Genomic DNA, 21,080 nt, shown 5'->3' with positions numbered 1-21,080 from the left:
CCAAGGTTTAAATTACGAATATCTAGTCCTGTTATATTAAGTCTTGTAAACCTTCAGGTTATTGTAAAATGTACCAAAGTGGCTACTGGATACATGTACAGACAGCCACTCAACCACAACAGGAGTCAGTGGAGCATATCAAGAGATTGAGCATTTAGGTTTTTGTGTCAAGACTGTCACTAGTGTTTTAAACGCCATTCATGTATACAGAGTTACCACTGTATTCAACTTTATTTAGGCCTTATGTCAAGAGAGATTAGACATGTTTTCATTTGCCTGGCCCATTTCCCTAGGAGAAGCATTTCCTTCAGGCGGTGTCTCAGGATTCTGGGCTTAATGGCATCAACTATTGACTTTGGTTGCCTTCTCTCAGTCTCACCCAGTCACATCGCACCACATATGTGCTGGCAGTAAACATGCAGCTTTTCTGAAACAGGGTGTTCCATTGGAATCATCAGATGCGTATCTCAAGGGCAGATCAGTAAACAGGGTGTAGAGCTCGTGTCTGTGCTCAACCCAGATAAATGACCTTCCTTTCTGGTCAGACAGTTCTACAATTCCTTGCTTGAACTCCAAGTTACCTAGCAGTTTTCTTTCCCACAGACACTGACATTTCTTTCTCTGTAGGCCTGATTGTTGTTGTCTGTCCTCTGTTGTTGTCCCTGCATGCATATGTTATTCATAAAGAGCACGTTCACGCAGCGACGTCTCAACCAGAGCTGGAGGATGACCTAGCAGACGAGGAGCCCATGGGTACTGTACCACCTCTGGGCTGCGTGTGCTTTTCATTTGTTGTGTGTGTGTGTGTGTGTGTGTGTGTGTGTGTGTGCGTGTGCTTTTGTGTATTTGTGCCAGCGTCTGTGCATGTCAGACCTTGGTCAAATATGAATCTAATGCAGTAATGAAAACATGCAAATACTTACAGTGCTCTTTTCCAAGCCCTTGAAAAAAGCCTTGCTGTCTGTGGGTGTGGTTTACATAACTCCACGATAAAATCATATATTCCCATATTTAGAAATTCATGTGCATATTTAAGTACACCCAAATGAGATGGTCATGTTGGATGACTGGCCCACTTATATGTTGTTCTAGTGAACCAGCATCAGTGTAGTTGTAGAATCATTTGTCTTTCGTTTAAAAAAAAATTTTTTTTTAATTTATTTATGCATTTTTATCATGATAAATAACAGAAATAATGCAAAATAAATCTTTAAAAGGTTGAAAGATTGATACAGTATGTTGAGAATAATGCAAAGCCCACACTCTCAAGGTGATGATTTAAACATAGTGTCAAAAGACAAGCTGGACTTTAACGAATTATATTAATGTAAATGTAAAAATCAGATTTTCCTGGATTTTTGTTTGTTTCAGAACAGATAACCCCTGGATAGCAGGGTTTGAGTGTACTTTTTAGGCAATGATGTCAAAACATATGCCACATGTCCCATTAAGAAAAGTCAGCAGACTCTGCTGATGCAAGCTTTGAGCAAGGGGAATTAAAGGCTTCAAGTACAGCTTGTGGTGGATAGGCTCCCCCTGGTGGCAATCATTCATAACGACAGGCTGCTCAGGCATATGATGAGCAAGCACAATGTCAAAGCCTATAGATATATATTTTTTTTATAGTTAATGATGATGTAACATAGAGGAGATAATAGAGTATGAACTTGTCATCGCTTAGTAGCGATAGATAGCTTAAATCCTACTGTGGCAATGGTTGTAATATTAACCAGATGGGTTTTTATGGGTTGTTGTTTTTTTTTGCTGGGGAACGCTATAGATTGTTACGCGCACATGTCACACAAGATTATTCTCCCCGAACGGGCGGAAGAGCGGCCTCTTATACTCTCCCCTCTTCAGCTGGATGGTGGATTTTTCCCGATCGGTGCACCAATCACAGGGGGGGTGTCGGCGGCTCCGCCCTACCGCTACGTGCTTCCGTGCCAGCACAGTAGTCGGGGATGGATTTTAATACCTTGTGCGCCAGCTGTCGGTCCGTCGTGTGTGTGTGTGCTAGGAATGCACTGAATGTTCAGCAACCAAAATTATTAGCTGAAAATAGCAACAAAAAAAAAGCATTTTCGGTGTTCGGCCGAATAAGTGAAAAGGCCGAATAAATTTGACCGAACAATGACGTGTTTGATGATGTGACCAAATAGCCTAACAACCAGAGTGAGACGCGTGAATGTCATGACCTCGATGAGGGGGCGCGCGCATGCACGAGCTACGTGCTCTTCAAATGTTTACTGTGGACACGTGCACGTTTGTTTTGTTTCTGTCACGTTGCGAGATGTAAGGGAGTAGAGTATGGAAGCAGGTAAAGACGTATTTATTTAAGGGCAGGCAGACAAATCCTATATCTACTATAATACTCCACGAGGTGTACAGAGACGCGAGCAGTATATATCCGCAATATAATCAGCCATATAGAACCGAATAGAACCATTTTTTGTACTCTTGTCAATGCACATTTTTGTTGTAGGCTACAGAGTGTTCCATTCTTTCAGCAGTCAGTTATAGGCCTAACATCGGCTATTCAAGGGGGGCTCAAAGATGACCACATCAAAATATTTTTATTTTACTCATTTATTTATTTAAAGTTATATTGTGCCTTGCTGGTAGCCTATGCCTGCTGGAATGAAAAAAAAAATGTTCAGTGTTAAAAAAAATATTTTGAAATTGTAGTTTTTGTAATTGATTTTTTTCTTTGAAAAGCAAGACAAAATAGTAAAAAGCACATTTTGACTATTTACTTTATGCAGTGGTGAAAAAATGGCAAAATAAATGGAAAAAAACAGGAAAAAACGTGTTCGGTATTCGGCCTTCGGCTTTCATCCAGGTTTTTCATTATATTCGGCTTCGGCCAAGACTTTTCATTTCGGTGCATCCCTAATATATATATATATATATATATATATATATATATATATATATATATATATATATATATATACACACACACACACACACACACATACATACATACATACATACATATATAAACTCCAATCCTGAATGAAACAAGGTTTGCAGGACTAATGTAATGAATTTTATATTAATGGATTGCACACACATAATATTATTATAATAATATCATGACGGTGGGTATTAGTGATTATTCTATTCTTTCTAATATTAAGATTAAGTTTATTATAAAGTTTATATTAATAAGTCAACAAATCATCTGTGGCCATATCAGCAAAATAAATGGTCGTGTGATTAAACCTTGTATCAGTGGGAATGGAGATGATACATTTGAACCATTTGTGCCTTTGGTGTTCTTCTCATCTTCTAACAACACAGGTCTCACTGCTGCTGTGTATAATACTGACAAGAATCTTGATCTCAAATAATGACGAGATTTTTTAACTCTCTCTCTCACACATGCTTTCATTAGAACCTTGTTTCTTTTGTAGTCTATCGCATGTTCAGTATGCAGTATTCTAATATTTCACTCAGCTTCTCGCAATAGATCATCTATGATTTGCTGGTGCTGTAGCATATTTAGAAGTCTAGCCAGCTGGTATAACCTCTGGTCCACACAATAACCACAAGTTCCTGTGTGTCTGCAGCCAGCAGCAGGTGGCGGCGACTTAATACAGAATACGGCTCCACCTCTGAGGACGAGTTTGGCTCGACCAGGAACTCCCCCAAAGCCGGGCGTCTGAGGCCAGGCGCTGCTTTGCGTACCAGTAGACTGAGCAACGCGGGCACAGTGACAACAAGCCCGGGCAGCATCACCGTCAAACACAGGATGAGGGAGCAGGAGGAGTACATCAGAGACTGGACAGCCCACAGCGAAGAGATCGCCAGGTACTGATCAACTCCTTGTTCCTCAGACTCACTAACACACTCATACAAGGACACTCCATAACTGTCTACAAAGAAATACACCTTTTCTTATTAAAGGAGTAAAGATTATACACTAGACTGAGTGGACCATCACAGTCACTGTGAATTAGGCAGGTTTTAATGTGGCCGCTTCACTTCAATAACTCAAGTGTAAACTTTCACTTTACAATAATACTTAGCTGTCTAGTCACAGATGTCTTTGTCCAGTCCATTCTAACACTGCTTAGAAGTTGGAGGAGTCAGAGAGGACTTTAACACAGAGACACAATGACTTGCTGTACAATGTGACCACAGAGCAGTCTGTGTGTTTATTCTCTCCACTCAGTCTCTCTTACACACCATTCGTTTCCTCTTGCTCTCTTTCTCAAACAGTGTTATGCCTGCAGCTATAACTTACTGCTAATCACATGTAAACTCAGTAGACAGCCGAGCACTCTGACTTCACTACTACGCTCCTGTGTAGGAAATTAACAAAATAGTGATTACACTGCAGGATTCAGTGTCTCAGGATGCATGTCTAATGATGTACAATTATATTGATTTGTATCGTTGGCTTTATGTGTTTTGGTTTTCCACTGGTTTTGTGAGCATGCTGTGCAGGGTCCACCTTGTGTGAGTTTTGTGCCTTGTTTTGCATGTTTATGACCTCCCCTAGTTTTGAGCACCCCTCTGATGGTTAACAGGTTATTCCCCTGTGTGCGCAGGATCAGCCAGGACCTGGCCAAGGATCTGGCCATTCTGGCTCGGGAGATCCATGACGTGGCCGGCGAGATCGACTCGGTCAGCTCCTCCGGCACAGCACCAAGCACCACGGTGAGCACGGCGGCCACAACGCCCGGCTCTGCCATCGACACCAGGGAGGAGGTACAGCCCACTTCCTTAGAGAACTCACACCACACCACCAGGTTAAAGACTAAAATAAGGGGTTTTCTATGGGCTTTCCATTAAATGTTGTGGTAATGCTCATAAAATCCTGTAAACATGTAGCTTTCATTCCCTGTTAGCCACAGAGACTTCCCACTCTATCCCACCCACCGTCAGGATAGCAATAAGGAGCGTTTTATATTATATAACATTACAGAGCAGAGCAGCAGTAACACTGACCTCCATTCTTCATCACTTCACCCTCTCATTTCATTACTTGTAGTTGGTAGACCGAGTTTTTGATGAAAGTTTGAACTTTCGGAAGATCCCCCCTGTGGTGCAGACCAAGACTCCAGAGATGAACGGCCGGCCGGTGGAGCTGCGACCTCGAGCCCCGGACAGTCTGGATCCCCAGAACGCATTGCGCAGACGCACGTGGAACCGAGATGAGGTCAGACCGGTATGAACCTAATAACCTGCACCACTATACCATATGCTTGCTGAAATTTACACTCGTACATGTTCAATGTGTGTGAAGATAGATGAACTGCTGTAAGTATAATAATAATATCCGCTTCACATATGCAGCGTTTAGAGGGGTGGCTTAGTGGTTAGCACGTTTGCCTCGCACCTCCGGGGTTGGGGATTCTATTCTTGCCTTCGCCCTGTGTGTGCACGGGGTTTGCATGTTCTCCCTGTGCTTCGGGGGTTTCTTCCAGGTACTCCGGTTTCCTCCCCCAGTCCAAAGACATGCATTGTAGGCTGATTGGCATGTCTAAATTGTCTGTAGTGTGTGATTGTGCCCTGCGCTGGGTTGGCCCACTGTCCAGGGTGTCCCCCACCTTGTGCCCCGAGTCCCCCCTGGGTTCCCCACGACTCTGTGTAGGGTAAGCGGTACAGAAAATGGATGGATAGATGGATGCAGTCCATTTGAATCGAGATCTAGTGCCTCTAGCAGTTCATTTAGACAGGGAGAGTGAAAATGCAGCAATCACACTCGGGTTCGGACCACAACAACATGTCCAAGATTGTCTGAGTGAGGTAGTCTGAGTCTGATTCCAATCAGACTCAGTTCAATTACACTGAGAAAACGATTTAACCCCGAATCGACCCAACTGTGGGAAGTGAACCAGATATGCTGTATATTTTGGGTTGTGGTATGATTTTTTGTTGTTGTTGGTTTTTTTTGCAGTGCAATCTGGGCTAAAGGACAGAGCTAAGAGCTACAGGAAATGCCATGTGTTTTGGATATATGGACTGATTTTTTTTTTTTAAAAAGAGAGAGAAAATAAATGGTGGATACAATATACAAATATTTTTGATTATTTACTAACCATTTACTCATTTATTTATTAGCTCAGACTCTGTGTACCATATTTTCACATTACGAATGCTAGACCCATCCACACAGTGCGTAAATATTAGTCATTTTAAATGTGATTTAAAGTAATCTTTTAATGTGTAGCTTGTGCGCGGACATACACGTACTTCCTCAAACTAATCTACACGCTGGAGTATAGTTGCGTTTTTATGTTTGAAATGCTTACAGTCCTGTCATCTGATCTCGTAGGCGGTGCTAGACAGCTTGCTGCTGACATCAGTCTCTCAGCTGTCCTCCAAAATCCGCCAGTCTGTGGACAAAACAGCAGGCAAAATCAAGTCAGTACTAAAAGCATTCACACTCATCGTTGCCAAGTACAAAACACAGAAATATGTCAGTTATTTTACTGAAGAATAATATTTGTGTTCCCATCATCAAGGATTTTGTTCAAGGACAAGGACAGGAACTGGGACGACATTGAGAGCAAACTGAGCTCAGAGAGTGATATACCACTTCTCAAAACCACTAACAAGGTGTGTTCAATAACATAATCAGTATACTCATCCTCTGTATGCACGTCAAAGCACCAGTCTGAGATATTTGATCAGCTCTCCAGAATATCATTTAATACTTTGTAATATTATTATTAATACTAATAATGCTGTTATTTTTCATAGGAAATCTCAACAATTCTAACAGAGCTGAAGAGGGTGGAAAAGCAAATCCAAGGTGAGGTTGAAAGCAGTGCTGTTTCGAAACGTTTGACCTACTTCTTCCTTCTCTGTTGAGATATTTACATGAACCTTACAAGCATCATGTATATACCATATTATGTATGACAACATGATATCCATTAAAGAGTGACACTCAAGTGTCACTGACGCCCTCTAGTGGCCAGCTACAGTACCCTTTATAACCCCACCCAGACCTATACAAATGAATATAAATGAATACTAGATCCTAGTCATTTCAAGTAACATGTTTTTTTTATTGGTTTAAGAAAGACAGTGGATTTATGTCAATGTCTTTTCCATTATATTTCTCAATGATATGTGTTTTATGGCCTCACAGCTTCAGGGTCCTCAGTTTGATCTTGAGCTCTCTGTGCATGTTCTCTCGGTGTCCCACCTCTGAAAAAACATGCCAGTAGGTGAACTAGTGACTTTAAATTGCCCCTAGGCATGAATGAGTGAGTGAGAGTGAGTGAGTGAGTGAGTGAGTGAGTGAGTGAGTGAGTGAGTGAGTGAGTGAGTGAGTGAGTGAGTGAGTGAGTGAGTGAGTGAGTGAGTGTGTGTGTGTGTGTGTGTGTGTGTGTGTGTGTGTGTGTGTGTGTGTGTGTGTGTGTGTGTGTGTATGGTTCTCTGCGCTCTGCGATGGATTACCCTCTCATCCAGAGTGTATTCCCGCCTCACGCCCAGTGTTGCCGAGTTAGGCCCCAGATCAGCTGTGACCCTGAGCGGGATAAATGGTTCCTGTAAATGAATGATGTATATATTATAGAAGTTGGGTGTTTTGATCAGGCATAGGTTTAGTTGACACAGCACAGCCAGCAGCTCTATTATTTGGTAGGTGGTGTTGGTATATTCGTTGCATGTGAATAGTTGTATGGTTTCAAAATGGAGCCTGAAAGTGCAGGCTATAGTGTTAATGTGGGCATGGCTAATCCTCTCTTACCAGCTAGGTGACACTTCTGTTGTTGTTGTTTTTATTATTATTATTCTGTAGTATTTATATGTACAGTTGAGGTCATAAGTTTACATAGGAAACCTGGATGATCAAAGACTTGGAGGATTTTTCTGAAGAACATTGGGCAGTTTAACCGCTCAGAACAAGCAAGAGACTCACGAACAACTATCACAAAACATAAACACAGTCGTCTGTAAGCTTTTGAACGGGTTCATTTGTGTAAATTCAGGTATTGTTGTGTGTTGTGGACTAGGTGTAAACATATGCTTATTCAGGTCAGCACTAAATAAAAAAATTGTTAAAAAATGCAATTTTTATGATCCCTCTTTTTTAAATTCTTAACATTTCTCAGATTCTGCAAGAGGTATATGACTTATAAGGTATATAACTTGTGACCTCAGCTGTATAATATTACACGCATATATGTATATATATATATATATATGTATATATATATATATATATATATATATATATATATATATATATAAAATGCTTAATGGTTTCACCACTAGCCTCATTAGACTGTCTTTTTGCTCGACCTATCAGAGAAAAGTATCTGTCGTCCTTCTCATAGCTCTGTAATTGCTGTAAACAGTATAATTTGCTGCAGGTTGAAGAATAATCACCGTTTCATTAGGTATTCAATTTATTCTGAAAGATGACCCACTGCATACTTACACACAAAGAATTTCTTTTTATCAGTTAGTGTAACTTTATTCTGTAAACATATCCACAATAAGTATGGATGAGACTCTACAGAGACACACCCTCCTTCTCCGCTGCACAAGCTCTGGTTCCAGTTTGTACTGTGAACCTGCTTAACTTTTGGCTTCACAGCAGCACACTGGGAATGAGCTTTAATGTAGTATTGGTATTTAATATAAATGTTTATGTACTTGGGGTATATATTTAAGACTACTCTTTCTGTCTGTTCTGCAGCCATAAATATCATGGTAGACCCGGATGGAACCCTCGATGCTCTTACTAGTCTAGCCCTGGCGAGTCCGATCAAATCCAAACCCAAGGCCAGCAATGGAGCCTCCAAACCCTCCTCCACCATCTCCCCTAACCGAGAGCTCCCCAGCTCTGGACTGAGCCGTCCGCAAGCCAGTGGAGAGGCGAGCGCAATTACTAACAAGTGATAGACAGGAACCCTCAGAATTGAGCAAACTGGACCTCTAATACTTAAATCTCTCTGAACTGATAGACCTTTACCTGTACATACTGTCTGTACCCCTCCCTTCCTGCACTCCATTGGAATGTCCATCTTTCTCCACGTGAAGTTGCTGAACGTCACACCTGCGGATTTGGACAGTGATCTACAGTGCAGCTCCACAAGCACACACAGCTGCTGGTGAAGAAGAGGTGAAAGGCCGTCAATCGAAGGCTTGTTATTGCTGGACTTCTTCCTCATGTCTGTGTGTCTGATGTTAGAACCAACTGCTTGTGTGTGCTGCACTCCCATCCAGGCATGAAGCAAGTGTACCTCTGTGATTCAACTTCGACAAAAACAATGCAGAGTGCCCATCTTCTCTCCTCCGTAAGCATTCTCTTCAGCGAATACCAACTTCTTACAAAGCGACTTTTGTGTCAGAAATGAGATTGTGTTGGTTTAAGAGAACTTTTCAAGAAGTGTTCAAGATTATGAAGTTAAACACGAACCAGCTTACCAAAGTAAGTCCAATTCTACGCGTGTACTCAACAACTGTAAATTCCATCCAGTTTATTCAACTGAAGAAATCTGATTTCTTGATTACCCAAAGTGCATTTACGCCATTAAAATTAGCATAGGTCAGCTCAGTGATTTTGGCTCCACTAAACAGAACATTTACTGAGTTACTCAATTTTCATGCACTGATTTATTATTATTTTTGGTAACCTTTTAGACGAAAGGATAAGTAGCAAACCTGGTAGAAGGTTCAAAATATAAATAAAATTTTAAAAAATCAGCAAACGTCTGATATTTAGCCATCGTTTTATTTTCGCTCACATTGGAAAGAGGCTTTTGGAAAATATGCAGTATTACACAACATATTAGTGAAATGCAACGTGGTTATGTGTTGCACATCTCTCATTCGCTAAGATCTCTGTGCTTTGTGCTACTGTGACCTGAGCCTTAGATCAAACAGCCTTTAACGCAAGGCTCACTCACATTCCGGATACGTTACGGTCAGTCGAACGTTTTACGTTTTTAATCTCAATACACTAACGTTCTCTAATCAGAGTATGTAATTACAGGGGATTAGATACGCAACGGTGAGTGTTGGGCAGATTGTCAGCATTTTCAAAAATCTCCAAATGCTCATTGGTCATGTTTTCCATGAAGGTATCCCAGCATATGGTGTATGTACTGTATTGTCTTACTCTCCTGTCATCGCTTGCTGCTCAGCTGTATTTCTGTTCCTGAGGAAGGGTGGGAGATGAGCTAACTCAGCCTTTCATTGTGAATCTGTGTGTCGTAGAGAGAGAGAGAGTAGTGAGACTGTCATTAGCAACTAAAACAATAGTGAAGATAGGTACAGGACTTTTTTATTTTTTTGTTCTTTTGTTGTTGATAAATGTATCAGCGAAGTGCCCACTGTGGAAAATCTAGTGCATGGGCAGTTTTAGGAATGAAAATCATAATGTAGTGTACACAAGTGTTATTTTAAGGTTCCTGGACTCCTGTAAGTTAATGTTATGTGTGTTAAAGGCCATACAGGGCATAAAAGGACATCCTAATCATATCTGTACATCATACTGCTCTCATAACAGGTTGTATTTTCAGTGGGATGATCCTCCCACCCCCTAAAACTATATCTTTCTTTCTTTTTTTCTTTTTTTTTTTAAATAGTAGTATCATTTATAATAGTATAAATAGTACATTTTACATGATGGGGAACAGAAAACATGCTTGGTACAGTTTTGTTTGTTTCATTTTTGTTTCAGTTTACATTCATCTGTAAAATACAGTTTTTGTTCTTTTTCCTTGTTTTTGATAAATGTGTTTATTTATTTTTGTTTACATTTTTTTTTGTTTAATGCCTTGAATGTTTTGCAGCACAATTTTTTTGCTGGTGTTTCAGTTTTGTTTTTATTTTTTTTGTTGTTTTTTTATGGAATCTTTTCAGTGCTCTCAATAAAAGGAGAAAAAATTCCTGGACCCTAATTAAGCATAATTGTCTGCGTATATATCCTGCATTTCAATAAAGTCCTTGATCTAAATCATGACTGAAACTTTTTCACAAGAAAGACTTTCATAAGCATTTGACATCTGTTTGCCAAAATCATTCCTTTAAAAATGGTTCCTTTTCGGTTTTATTTATTTATTTATGAATCATTTTCTTGGTGGAACTTTGGTGGACACTACTGACCCCCTAAAATATTTCAGAACATGCAAACCTCCTAAAAAAAAACATCAATTTTCTAAAATAAATTGCTCCCAGTGTCTAGAAACTGTTCATTTTGACAAATATGAGGCTGCACAGATAAAACTCCCTCATCATCCATCACCATGTAGAAAACCAGAGTGCTTCCAACGCAACCCAGAAAGAAAATTTTTAATCTTTAAAAGTCAGGTAATGTTTATAAAAAGTACATTATAAGATAAAAAAAATAATAATTAAGCACAATCAGGTCATAATACAATCCATACAGGATTTCGCAGAGTTGCTTGAATTTACACCGATTATCCTGTTCAAAAGTTTACATCCCCCTGGCTCTTAATGTATCGTGTTACCTTCGTGAGCATCAGTGAATGTTTGCATCTTATGTAATAGTTGTGTACGAGTCCCTCAGTTGTCCTCAGTGTGAAAAGATGGATCTCAACATCATATAGCCGCAGCTGGAAAGGGCTCAATTGTAGAAGACGCTGGAAAAGTAAAGAATGTGCAGGACCTGGAGGATTTTTCTGAAGAACAGTGGGCAGTTTAACTGCTCAGGACAACAATGGACTCATGAATAACTATCAGAAAACAGAAAAAACGGTATTAACATGGTATTAAGAATCAAGCGTATGTAAACTTTTGAACCGGTTCAGTTATTATCTTGGAGACGTATATGTAAACATCTGTTATGTAAAAAAGTTTATTCAGGGGAGTACAAAATAAAAAACAAAATGCAATTTTAATGATTCCTCTTTTTATTATTATTATTGACACTTTGCAGATTCTGCAAGGGGTGTGTATATTTATGAGCACAACTGTATTTTCTCCAGGACAGGTTTTACCAAAATGAACTGTGGGGGTGTCAATCATTTTTAAAACCGCTCTGCAACAAAATGCATTACTCCATAAAAGGTTTTATGTTTGAAAATATAATGTGCTAAAATTAAACCTATACAGCTTCCCCATATGATCAAACTAAAAAATATTCCCTATTGTGCATCACTGATCTTATATATTAATTTCTGCTCATTTTGTTGAAGGGTGCCAATAGTACTGGAGATTTCATGAATTCTGTAATTTACTAAATAGTAAGACATTAGAATAAGATTTTATACAATTACTAGCTGCATATTTACATGTGCAAATTATTAAATTACTACATCTTTCAGAAAATAATATAAAAACACGATATTACAAACCGTCCAAGCACTGTCTCTGGATTCTGCTTCAGCTACTCACTACATGTGTAAATGGAACAGTGTCAAAAATAATTTTTCTAGGAGAAAAAAAAGAGAGAACTGTAGAAATAGCATACATTAATGCTGAGGTTTTTAGGATGTGTATCCGTAGCTCTAGGACTCCAGAGTCAAGCCTTTCCATGACTTTGCCAGTTCTCGCTTATACTGCTCCAGCTCCTTCAAAGACAATGCAAAGGGGAAAATGCTTTATATGCAACATACAACAAACATTCTTCGCTATGATTCTCTTTCTTTCTTTTCCTTACCTTTCCGTCTCACATTTTTGAGGATTAATCATGAAAGGGTTTCAAACAAAAACTCCATAAATAGGATCTGAGTGGAACACTTCATGAAACACACATGCAGTGCACTTTGACACACTGCTCCATTGCTCCCTGTGACTGTTATTTGCACAAAGTATTCCAGGCACTCAGCCATTAGAAAACCGAGTGAAAACAAATCAGGCAATGGCATAAATTCTGAAAGGTTACATAGCTATCACACAATTAAGTCATATATTTTAAATATATGATTATAAATAAAATAAAATATATTCTAAAATAAATAAATTAATATTATATTATATTATATTACATTATATATATATATATATATATATATATATATATATATATATATATATATATATATATATATATATATATATATCTCCATCCAAGTCTGAAATTTTTAGGTATCACACTAAAGAGACATCATGGGTTTAAGCCATTGATTCTACAGGGGTAATGAGAAAACTATAAACTGGCTATTCTAAATGGAAGAACTGCATTTAGTTAACAAATCCCATCTACATAATCAGAATCAACCACTTAATAACACAAATCTGAGTTCGGTGATACCCTTAGACCATGGTACAAATTATGTTATATGGACAAAGGTTTTTGTGGACACCTGACCATCACAACCTCGTTGAGCATCCCATTCTAAAACCTTAGACATTAATACTGAGTTGCTCCCGCTTTGCTCTTATAATAACCTCCATTCTTCTGAGAAGGATTTCCACTAGATTTTGGGGTGTGGCCATGGGGATTTGTGCCCATATAGTCATAAGAGCCTTCGTTAGGTCAAACGCTCAAAGGTGTTTAGTGGGGACTGAGGTTTAGGGCTCTGTACAGGTCACTCAAGCTCTTCCGCTAACCTTGGCAAACCATGTCCTCATGGAACAGGGGCATCATCATGCTGGAACAAGTTTGGGCCCCTTAGTTCCAGGGAAAGGAAAACTTAAAACTACAGCAAACAAAAAGATCCAATTGTGCACTTCCAACTTTGTGGCAGCAGTTTGGGGAAAGACCTACTTATAGGTGTGATGGTCAGGTGTCCACAATCTTTTGGCGGCATAGTGTATTAAAAGCTAATATTGTATGTATGTATTGTATTGTAAATATTATGCAAATGCTACCATGATCATACTGGAATCGTAAAATATTTTGAAAGCATGATTATTTAAGTGCGTTTGGATTCCCAGTACCTGGTCTTTCTGTGCTCTCATGGCATCTATAAGTAGTTCACTGTACTGGGGGTCTTTGGCGGGATCTTTCACTTCCTTGCGTTCATTAGTGCTCTGAAGAAAAACAAGTGTGAATCATGAGTTTTTAATGCCTCGTGTCAAGTGTGTGTCAGTTCTTTATTTGCTTACAGTTGTGAGAAGTGTGCTGTGGTACCTCTGGAGGAAAAAACCTTTCAAAAACTTTTTTCCACAGGTCCAGTGGAGTTTTAGCGTGCAGTGTTCCAAGATCAACGGCAACAGATCCTGAGTCAGAAAAATGACTTATAATGCCACTGTGCTACTGTTACTAAACATTCAAAGGATATCGAATACAGTTATGTGCCTGACATAAATGTTTACACTGCAGGTTAAACCTTGGATTCTTATAATATCACTAATACAATGATCACTGGCTGCAGTAAACAGCAGGTGGTGCTATAAGCACTCACCAATCTGACTGAGAGAGTCTAAGCCTGCTGGAATTACGAGAGGCTTGCTGTGGTCTGTAGAGAAATACTTCCTAAGAAAAAGAAATAAATCTGCATATGGTTATTATTATCTCACCAGGATGGATCACTAGCTATAAATCTTCAGTAGATATACATCCTCATAACAAAATAGCTGGTTTACTTTTAATAATCACTCTAGGACCATACAGCTACTTACCCTCTATCAGTCCCAAAAGCTAGATGATTGAAGAAGTTCTTGACTTTAGACACTGTTGTCTCTGATTTACTGCTAGTGAACTATGAAAAACACAAAACAACGTGTGTTCAGACGGCACTCCGATGGATTTGATCTAAAAACAGATCATAAGTTTTTGCACAGACTTGTGGAGTTCAGCTTGAGTGCACAACTGTCATTAAAGCAAAAAGGGGACGTACTATATACTAAGAAACTCTAAAACTTGTGAATATTTAAGTATTTAAGATAAGATTAAACTTTTCACTTAAGCTGTCAGTAAGATCATTTATAATGTTGTGTACAATTAGAAAAAGCATGCAAAATAGAAGCATTTTCACTAGTGCTCGCAGACTTTTGGACCACCTCTGTGTGTGTGTGTGTGTCCTTGCATTATGTGGTACGCAGTTTGACACCCTTTGTCTAACGGGACATTAACACACAAAGAAACAGATGAGCCATAGTACAGCTGTGCTGAGAATGGAGCACCACCCAAACAACATCTGGTCAAAAACGAATGCTGTAAACGGTTGTGTCTTTAGGAGCTCAAGAACAATTGAACAAAACTTACTATCAGGGATGCACCATAGTAATGAGCCAGAAAACGCAGGGTCTTACAAATCACCTTCCTCTTCTCTGACTCAAAGTCCTGCACGCAGAGAGTTAAATCATTAATGAAGATGATGCCCAGCCCCACAACTGCTTTTGATTTGAAAGTGTGCTGTGAAGAGCTCCATTCACACAGAACTATGAATTTGCAAAAGAAATAAGCAAATATGCCATGAAGTACATTAATAACTATGCAATGAGATTCTTACCTGAAAGATGTCAAACTTGCTACCAATCATAAGAAGAGGCACAGGGAAGGGGCTGATGAGCTCTCTGTCCTATTGCAGACACCCAGAGTTATGTTAGAGTTATAAAATAAAACACTTATTATTAATAACAATGGAGACTGATTTCTCACTGGGTGGTCTTTGGGGAGGATACGCAATGCTCTGCTTTGGCTTAACTGTTTGCTGGGTCTGGCCTCTCCTGGCCTCGTGGTTATGGCAAATGCCTTTTCCACTTGGTTTAGAGCTGCCTGAAGGAGTTTCTCCATGGTGGTCCAGAGTGCATTGGGCTTAGACAGGTCCAGTACCAACACCAGAGACAACATGCTGCATGAAGAGATATAATCCTCTCAAAATGACTTGTGGAAAAGTAGGTAATTTCTTTTATATTTATGAAATCACCTAGGATAATAAATTCATTTCAGTAACAATACATGCACACAAACAACCGAGACAGACCTGAGGTTCTGAGACGTGATGGGTATCTGCACAAGATCTGATAAAGATGTGCCTCCTCCCAGTTCCCACAGGTGAGCTATATCTTTGAGCTAAGGATAAAAAAAAACATCCTAAATTAATAAAAAAGTATTCAGAAAACTTGCCTGGCTTTTTAAAGAATTTTAAGAGTGATTTGTACTTACTGTGCTGTGTGCTCTTGCTCGCCTACCGAACGTGTACTCCAAAGCCAGGGTTGGTTTGGGGGTTTCATCTCTGAATTGAGACATGAAATACATAAGCATTGAGCATTCTTAAATAAGGTCAAAATAATGACTCAGTGCTCTCTTACCTGTCAATACACCTGAATAGTATTGTTGTTTTACCCTGAAATGATAAAAAAAATAATAATAAATAAATTAAAACCATAAATGAGATATATAACATAAATATAGATCAATGCTGCAAGGAGCAGTTTTGGGGGCCAAGGACCCAGACTCGGTGAACCACACATTCACAGATGTGCTACAGTTGTTGCCCAAGCACAAGAAAGCACAGCCATAACTTTAAGAGATTCAAGAGTGATTTGTGGTAGAAAAAATGGCAGTTATATGTGAGCATATTTGGCATGCTATTGTTACCTTTGACCAGTAGGTGGTGCTGGCATAAATTTGTTACATAGCCTCAGGTCATGGCACTGAAGGTGCCTACCAAGTTTTGTGTCAGTGCGCAAAGTGGTTGCTAAGATACAGCCTCACATCCTGTTTGGCAGCTTCGCTGTCAGATCCGTTGGCCGTTACAGACAAACTGTTTGGAATATTCAAAGTTCTTTTGTGAGGCTTACTCTGAAGACGATGTGTACCAAATTCCGTGATGATTGGATAAAATTTTTAGGGGGATTTGCAAAAAAACAAAACAAAAAAAAAACAGTTTTTGACAAAATCCAAGATGGCGGAAAATCTAATTAGGCAGAAACTGATGGCATAGAGTGTACTGAACTCATCCTGACACAGGGAATCCAGGGATGCCTAGTTTTTACATTTTTGGCATGGTTCAAATGTTATGACCAGAAATGTACTTCAAAAGTAGGCCCAACTTTGACCCGATGTTAGCGCTAGACCAGAGCTTCTCAACCTTTTGTAACTAAAGCCCCCCCAAGCCTCCCCTGTCATGTGGTAACCCCCCCCCACATGTTGGACAAGACCAGGTATAATGATTATCTATATTGCATCTATATTGTATATAAAATCTATCTATATATAACCTAATCTATAATATGTTTTTGATAGATAGATTTTTTTCTTTGCTTTTGTACTTTTCTTTAATTACTTTTCATAACTTTTATGATTTTTTATAACTTTTATAAAACTATATAACAGACAGGTATGGAATATGAATTATTAAAAATGTTTTTGAACACTATAACTACTTTGGACAAGAGAACTAGGCTGTAATAACGTGGACTACTTTACATGTAAAACATGTTGCGTTACATTCATCTTGCATTCTAAAAACATTCGCATACAAATTATGCAAATTGGAACAAAGAGCGCGTCTCGTTATCCATGACATTGTTAAATCAATCAGTGGGACACCTGCGCTTGCGTCTTTATATTCACGTCTGTCAGCTGCTGTGCGATCACCAGGATGTGCTGCTCCGGTTCTCAGCCACTCACTGAACAGAGCAGACGCAGAGAGGTGTTGAGTGCAGTGGGAAAACAAGACCTTGCGCTTGCAGGACAGTACTGGCCACATTTGGAAAGTTGCTAAAGTTTGTCCAAAAAGTTGCTAGATTTGTCATTAGGCACTTTTTTTTTTTTTGCAAAAAAAGGCACTAAAGGAGTCTGAAAAGTGTCTAAGTTGGCAGCACAGGTCTGCACTGACAGCTAGATAAAAGGCAGGCTAAGCTCCGCCTCTCGCCAGCAAAAAGAAAATACAGAGAGAGCAGGAATGCGGGGTTTTTCCATTTATGCACATTCTATTTGAAAAGCAATAAAATGCACAGAGTAACCAAATGAGTACCCTGTCTGTTTTTTTTCCCCTTGAAAACAATTTGTGCCCCCTTCTGATCTCTCACCCCCTGAGTTGAGAACCACTGCGCTAGAGCATTGGCACCACTTGGCCAAATTTGGTCAGAATGTTCCTTATACCCTCCCCAGTCAGTGCGCCAAATTTCACAACTTTTTACCAGATGGTTCTATGGGCTGCCACAGAGAACCTAGCCAAAAGAAGAAGAGGAATTAAAGCAAGAATAATAATAGAGTGCTTATGCACCTTTGGTGCTTGGCCCCTAAATATAAAAATCCAAACTCTTACACCTATCCAGAGTTGTTAACGACCTGAATAAGAGTGCTTAGAGTGCTTGTTTATATGATCGTGCTCGTCTTTTACCCCGGTTTTACTGCCCATAAAGAAAACAGTCCTCTCGCAGTGCGCATGGCCATCCTCCTCATTCTCATCATCATCCTGATCTTGTCTACTTCTTCTCTCTCTGGCCCGGACCTCATCTGCAGCCAAATCCCACAGGGTGTCGGTACTACAAAACAAAACAAAACGACTCTGCTCACAACAGCCTCTGGTAGTTTTTGTCTTACTGTCACAGTAGGTGCAGGGGATTCGTAAGGAATCATATCAAGCTAAAGTCAATAGGTAGCAGTTTGTTTAACACTAAAGAAAGGATCAGAATATTTGCAATGCAACCTTATCCTTTTTTATTCTTCATCTCCTGTCTATGTCTACACCAATGCATGTGTGTCATACTATGTTTTGTTGTTATTTTAACCCTTTCATGCACAGAGTCCACACTTACAGACAGTCAATGTACTGTTGGTTTTTTTTTTTAGAAAAATATCAGTTATCAATTTCCTCCAAATCACTCGTGACCATTATTGAAATTGATGGTGATCAATTTCATGGTCATGATGGTGATTTTGCCTGCTCTATTCTTCTCTAGACACTGCTGTTCTCTGTGTCTCATGTCTATCTTTACAAATGTTTCATCATAAATGTTTCATATAAAATCCCAAATTCAATTTAAGACAAATATACATTTGTACCAGACTCCAGTGCTTTACCTTCCAAATCAGCTGTATCACACTTCAGTCCTAAATTGGGTAAATTGTGTACGACACTCTACTGAATGACAAGAATATTCCTATATTTTGTTACAAAAATTATATTTTATTTGAACTTATTCACATACAATTCGTGAAATTCTTGTTTTATGTGAAACCCACATTATCCTTAAAAAACAACAGAACAACAAAACACCTTACCCTGGCTGTTACACCTCTACTCTGCACACTTTGCTTCTCTAGAACTCAATTAATAGATCTTGTATGGTAGCATTACTTGTATTGTTCTCTGCTTGATATATCACTTTGCTTGTATTTCCTCATTTGTAAGTCGCTTTGGATAAATCATCTGCTAAATGAATAAATGTAAATGTAAATGTAATATTTTAGTCATAACATTCTGGAATGTTCTCTTTTTTCAGGTACAATATTTTCTTCTTTTTTGCTCATGGTGTTCCTACACATTGACAATACATTTACTGTTTTAAATTTTTAAGTAATCAAAAAATGAAACTGTTTTAAAAATATTTTATGAAAATAAGGGTTTTAGCGTTCGATAACGGCATGCAGCTACCTAGCTAGCTAGCTACAATAGCAGGAAAATAAGCTAAGTGGAAAAACTCAACAGAAAAAAACGCACAGCTTTTCCACTCCTCTGTATTCTACTCACCTTATTTTACGCATTATTTACTGTTGTTATCTTTACTTTTTCGTAGCTACTTTTTCGAAATTCAGTCGATGTTTACCATCCTGAGACCAGCTTGCTTGCTAGTCAGCGTTTTCTCCGCAGACTGTTGCGAGGGGCAACAGCGCAATTTGATGACGTTTGAACCAAGTGCCTTATGGGATATGTTGTTTCTTGTTTTGTTGTCATTGGTGAGGTATCGGGGTGCACGGTGGCTAAGTGATTAGCACATTCACCTCACACCTCCAAGGTTGGGGGTACGGTTAGGGTGTGCGGAGTTTGCATGTTCTCCCTGTGCTGCGGGGGTTTCCTCCAGGTTCTCCGGTTTCCTCCCCCAGTCCAAAGACATGCATGGTAGACTGATTGGCATGTCAACAGTGTCCATAGTGTATGAATGGGTGTGTGAATGTCTATGTGTATGTGATTGTGCCCTGCGATAGATTGGCAAACTGTCCAGGGTGTACCCCGCCTTGTGTCCCATTCTCCTTGGGATAGGCTCCAGGTTCCCCATGACCCTGTACGATAAGCAGTATAGAAAATGGATGGATGGATGGTGAGGTATCTGGCAGTTGTTGTTTTTTTTTAAAAACTAAACTTAGCAAAATGTTAAAGAAGAAGCAGTATATAGCAGTAGTCTGTTTGGTCAGCTTGAGGTGCAAGATATAAGATGGCCAAAAATGAACCACGTGTAGTCTTGTATAGGTTGTGTGTGTACTTGTTCAAAAAAATAAATAATTACTGATAGAGATCAATAGTGAAGCATATAGAAGTTAGATAAATTAGGTATAATGATATTGATTTTTAAAATTATTTTTTTTTAAATATCTTTTTCTTTTTTTCTCTTTCTCTCTTTTCTAGGTATGTATCTATGGCAGATTAGATCTCACAACCTTCTGGTTACTAACAGAACTTTAATCAGTGAGCTCCACTGTATTTGGGCAGATAATACTAATAGTAATAATGCAATAGTATCATGCAAAATAGTGCTGCCTTTGCACCAGTCACAGTACAGTGAATGTCAATCAAGTTAGTAATTATTCCAAGGTAATACGTGTGCATGTGAGTGGCTCTAATTAGTGGGACAGTGATTACAGTTTCTGATTAAAATCCTTAATATGCACTGCTATTGCTGTTAGTGTTGTTTAGTAGCATCTTACCACAGTCATAGTGCAACAACTACAACTGAGCCTGCTCACTAAATAAATATGGAATAAAACATAACAGGGTATGCTGTTATAGGAAAATAATCAACAGCGAAGTAGAGTTACTGTTTCCACACCAAAGGAGATTCTTTTCCGACAACAGCATGCTCCCAAAATGCTTTAATCCTCATATACCATAGTCATTTATATTTATTACAGAATGATATGTCATACTTACCTATTTATAGTTACTTTTAATGTTGAGGACTTTACAGAGAAACCACATAGACCTCCGTTCTAATGGTTTTCGTGTTGGAGCACATAAAGAAACAGCTTGACTTCTGAGTGTTACAGGATGCTGATACTGGAGACTAATTCCATTAAATAAACATCT

The 21,080-nt window shown here is 39.0% G+C and overlaps 2 protein-coding genes across 22 annotated transcripts in view; one reads left to right on the top strand and one right to left on the bottom strand.

Moving 5' to 3' along the window:
• The window catches only part of cep170aa (centrosomal protein 170Aa), a 57,581-nt gene extending 46,651 nt beyond the window's left edge, over window positions 1–10,930 (top strand). For 2 of the 11 annotated variants that reach the window (XM_053679604.1, XM_017464223.3), the window contains 8 exons: window positions 688–753; window positions 3,573–3,813; window positions 4,536–4,716; window positions 5,000–5,176; window positions 6,287–6,375; window positions 6,477–6,570; window positions 6,715–6,766; window positions 8,666–10,930. In XM_053679604.1, coding sequence (XP_053535579.1) covers window positions 688–753; window positions 3,573–3,813; window positions 4,536–4,716; window positions 5,000–5,176; window positions 6,287–6,375; window positions 6,477–6,570; window positions 6,715–6,766; window positions 8,666–8,868 — 1,103 coding nt within the window. In that variant the 3' untranslated portion in view covers window positions 8,869–10,930. The remainder of the gene's footprint in view (window positions 1–687; window positions 754–3,572; window positions 3,814–4,535; window positions 4,717–4,999; window positions 5,177–6,286; window positions 6,376–6,476; window positions 6,571–6,714; window positions 6,767–8,665) is intronic. The other 9 variants (XM_053679611.1, XM_053679606.1, XM_053679608.1 and 6 more) reach the window with 9 other exon arrangements.
• dync2li1 (dynein, cytoplasmic 2, light intermediate chain 1) lies at window positions 9,433–19,684 on the bottom strand. 11 transcript variants are annotated; one of them, XR_008396279.1, is made up of 16 exons: window positions 19,530–19,684; window positions 18,177–18,321; window positions 16,138–16,172; window positions 15,992–16,061; window positions 15,810–15,898; window positions 15,485–15,677; window positions 15,336–15,404; window positions 15,089–15,166; window positions 14,503–14,582; window positions 14,286–14,356; window positions 14,012–14,100; window positions 13,819–13,911; window positions 12,407–12,506; window positions 12,291–12,329; window positions 11,445–11,576; window positions 9,433–10,175 (listed from the first exon to the last, which is right to left on the bottom strand). XR_008396279.1 is itself a non-coding variant. In XM_053679616.1 (14 exons), exons 1-13 carry the CDS (start codon window positions 19,541–19,543, stop codon window positions 12,444–12,446), a joined length of 1,089 nt encoding a protein of 362 aa, XP_053535591.1. In that variant the 5' UTR covers window positions 19,544–19,684; the 3' UTR covers window positions 9,433–12,329; window positions 12,407–12,443. The 11 variants fall into 11 exon arrangements, 5 of the variants coding, with proteins under 5 accessions (XP_053535591.1, XP_053535593.1, XP_053535594.1 ...); XR_008396277.1 differs by having other exon boundaries at window positions 9,433–11,669; XR_008396278.1 differs by having other exon boundaries at window positions 9,433–11,576.
• Between the last annotated feature and the right edge of the window lie 1,396 nt (window positions 19,685–21,080).

The sequence above is a fragment of the Ictalurus punctatus genome, chromosome 3 (assembly GCF_001660625.3).
Source record: "Ictalurus punctatus breed USDA103 chromosome 3, Coco_2.0, whole genome shotgun sequence".
NCBI lineage: Eukaryota > Metazoa > Chordata > Actinopteri > Siluriformes > Ictaluridae > Ictalurus > Ictalurus punctatus.
This window is presented reverse-complemented; position numbering and strand designations above follow the sequence as displayed.

Excerpts from the sequence above, each read along its gene's own strand:
- dync2li1 (XM_053679615.1), bottom strand. Across the intron at positions 16,062-16,137 it reads CTATTCAGGTGTATTGACAG|AGATGAAACCCCCAAACCAA; the intron begins GTAAGAGAGCAC and ends GTCTCAATTCAG. Across the intron at positions 14,101-14,285 it reads AGACTCTCTCAGTCAGATTG|GATCTGTTGCCGTTGATCTT; the intron begins GTGAGTGCTTAT and ends TTTCTGACTCAG.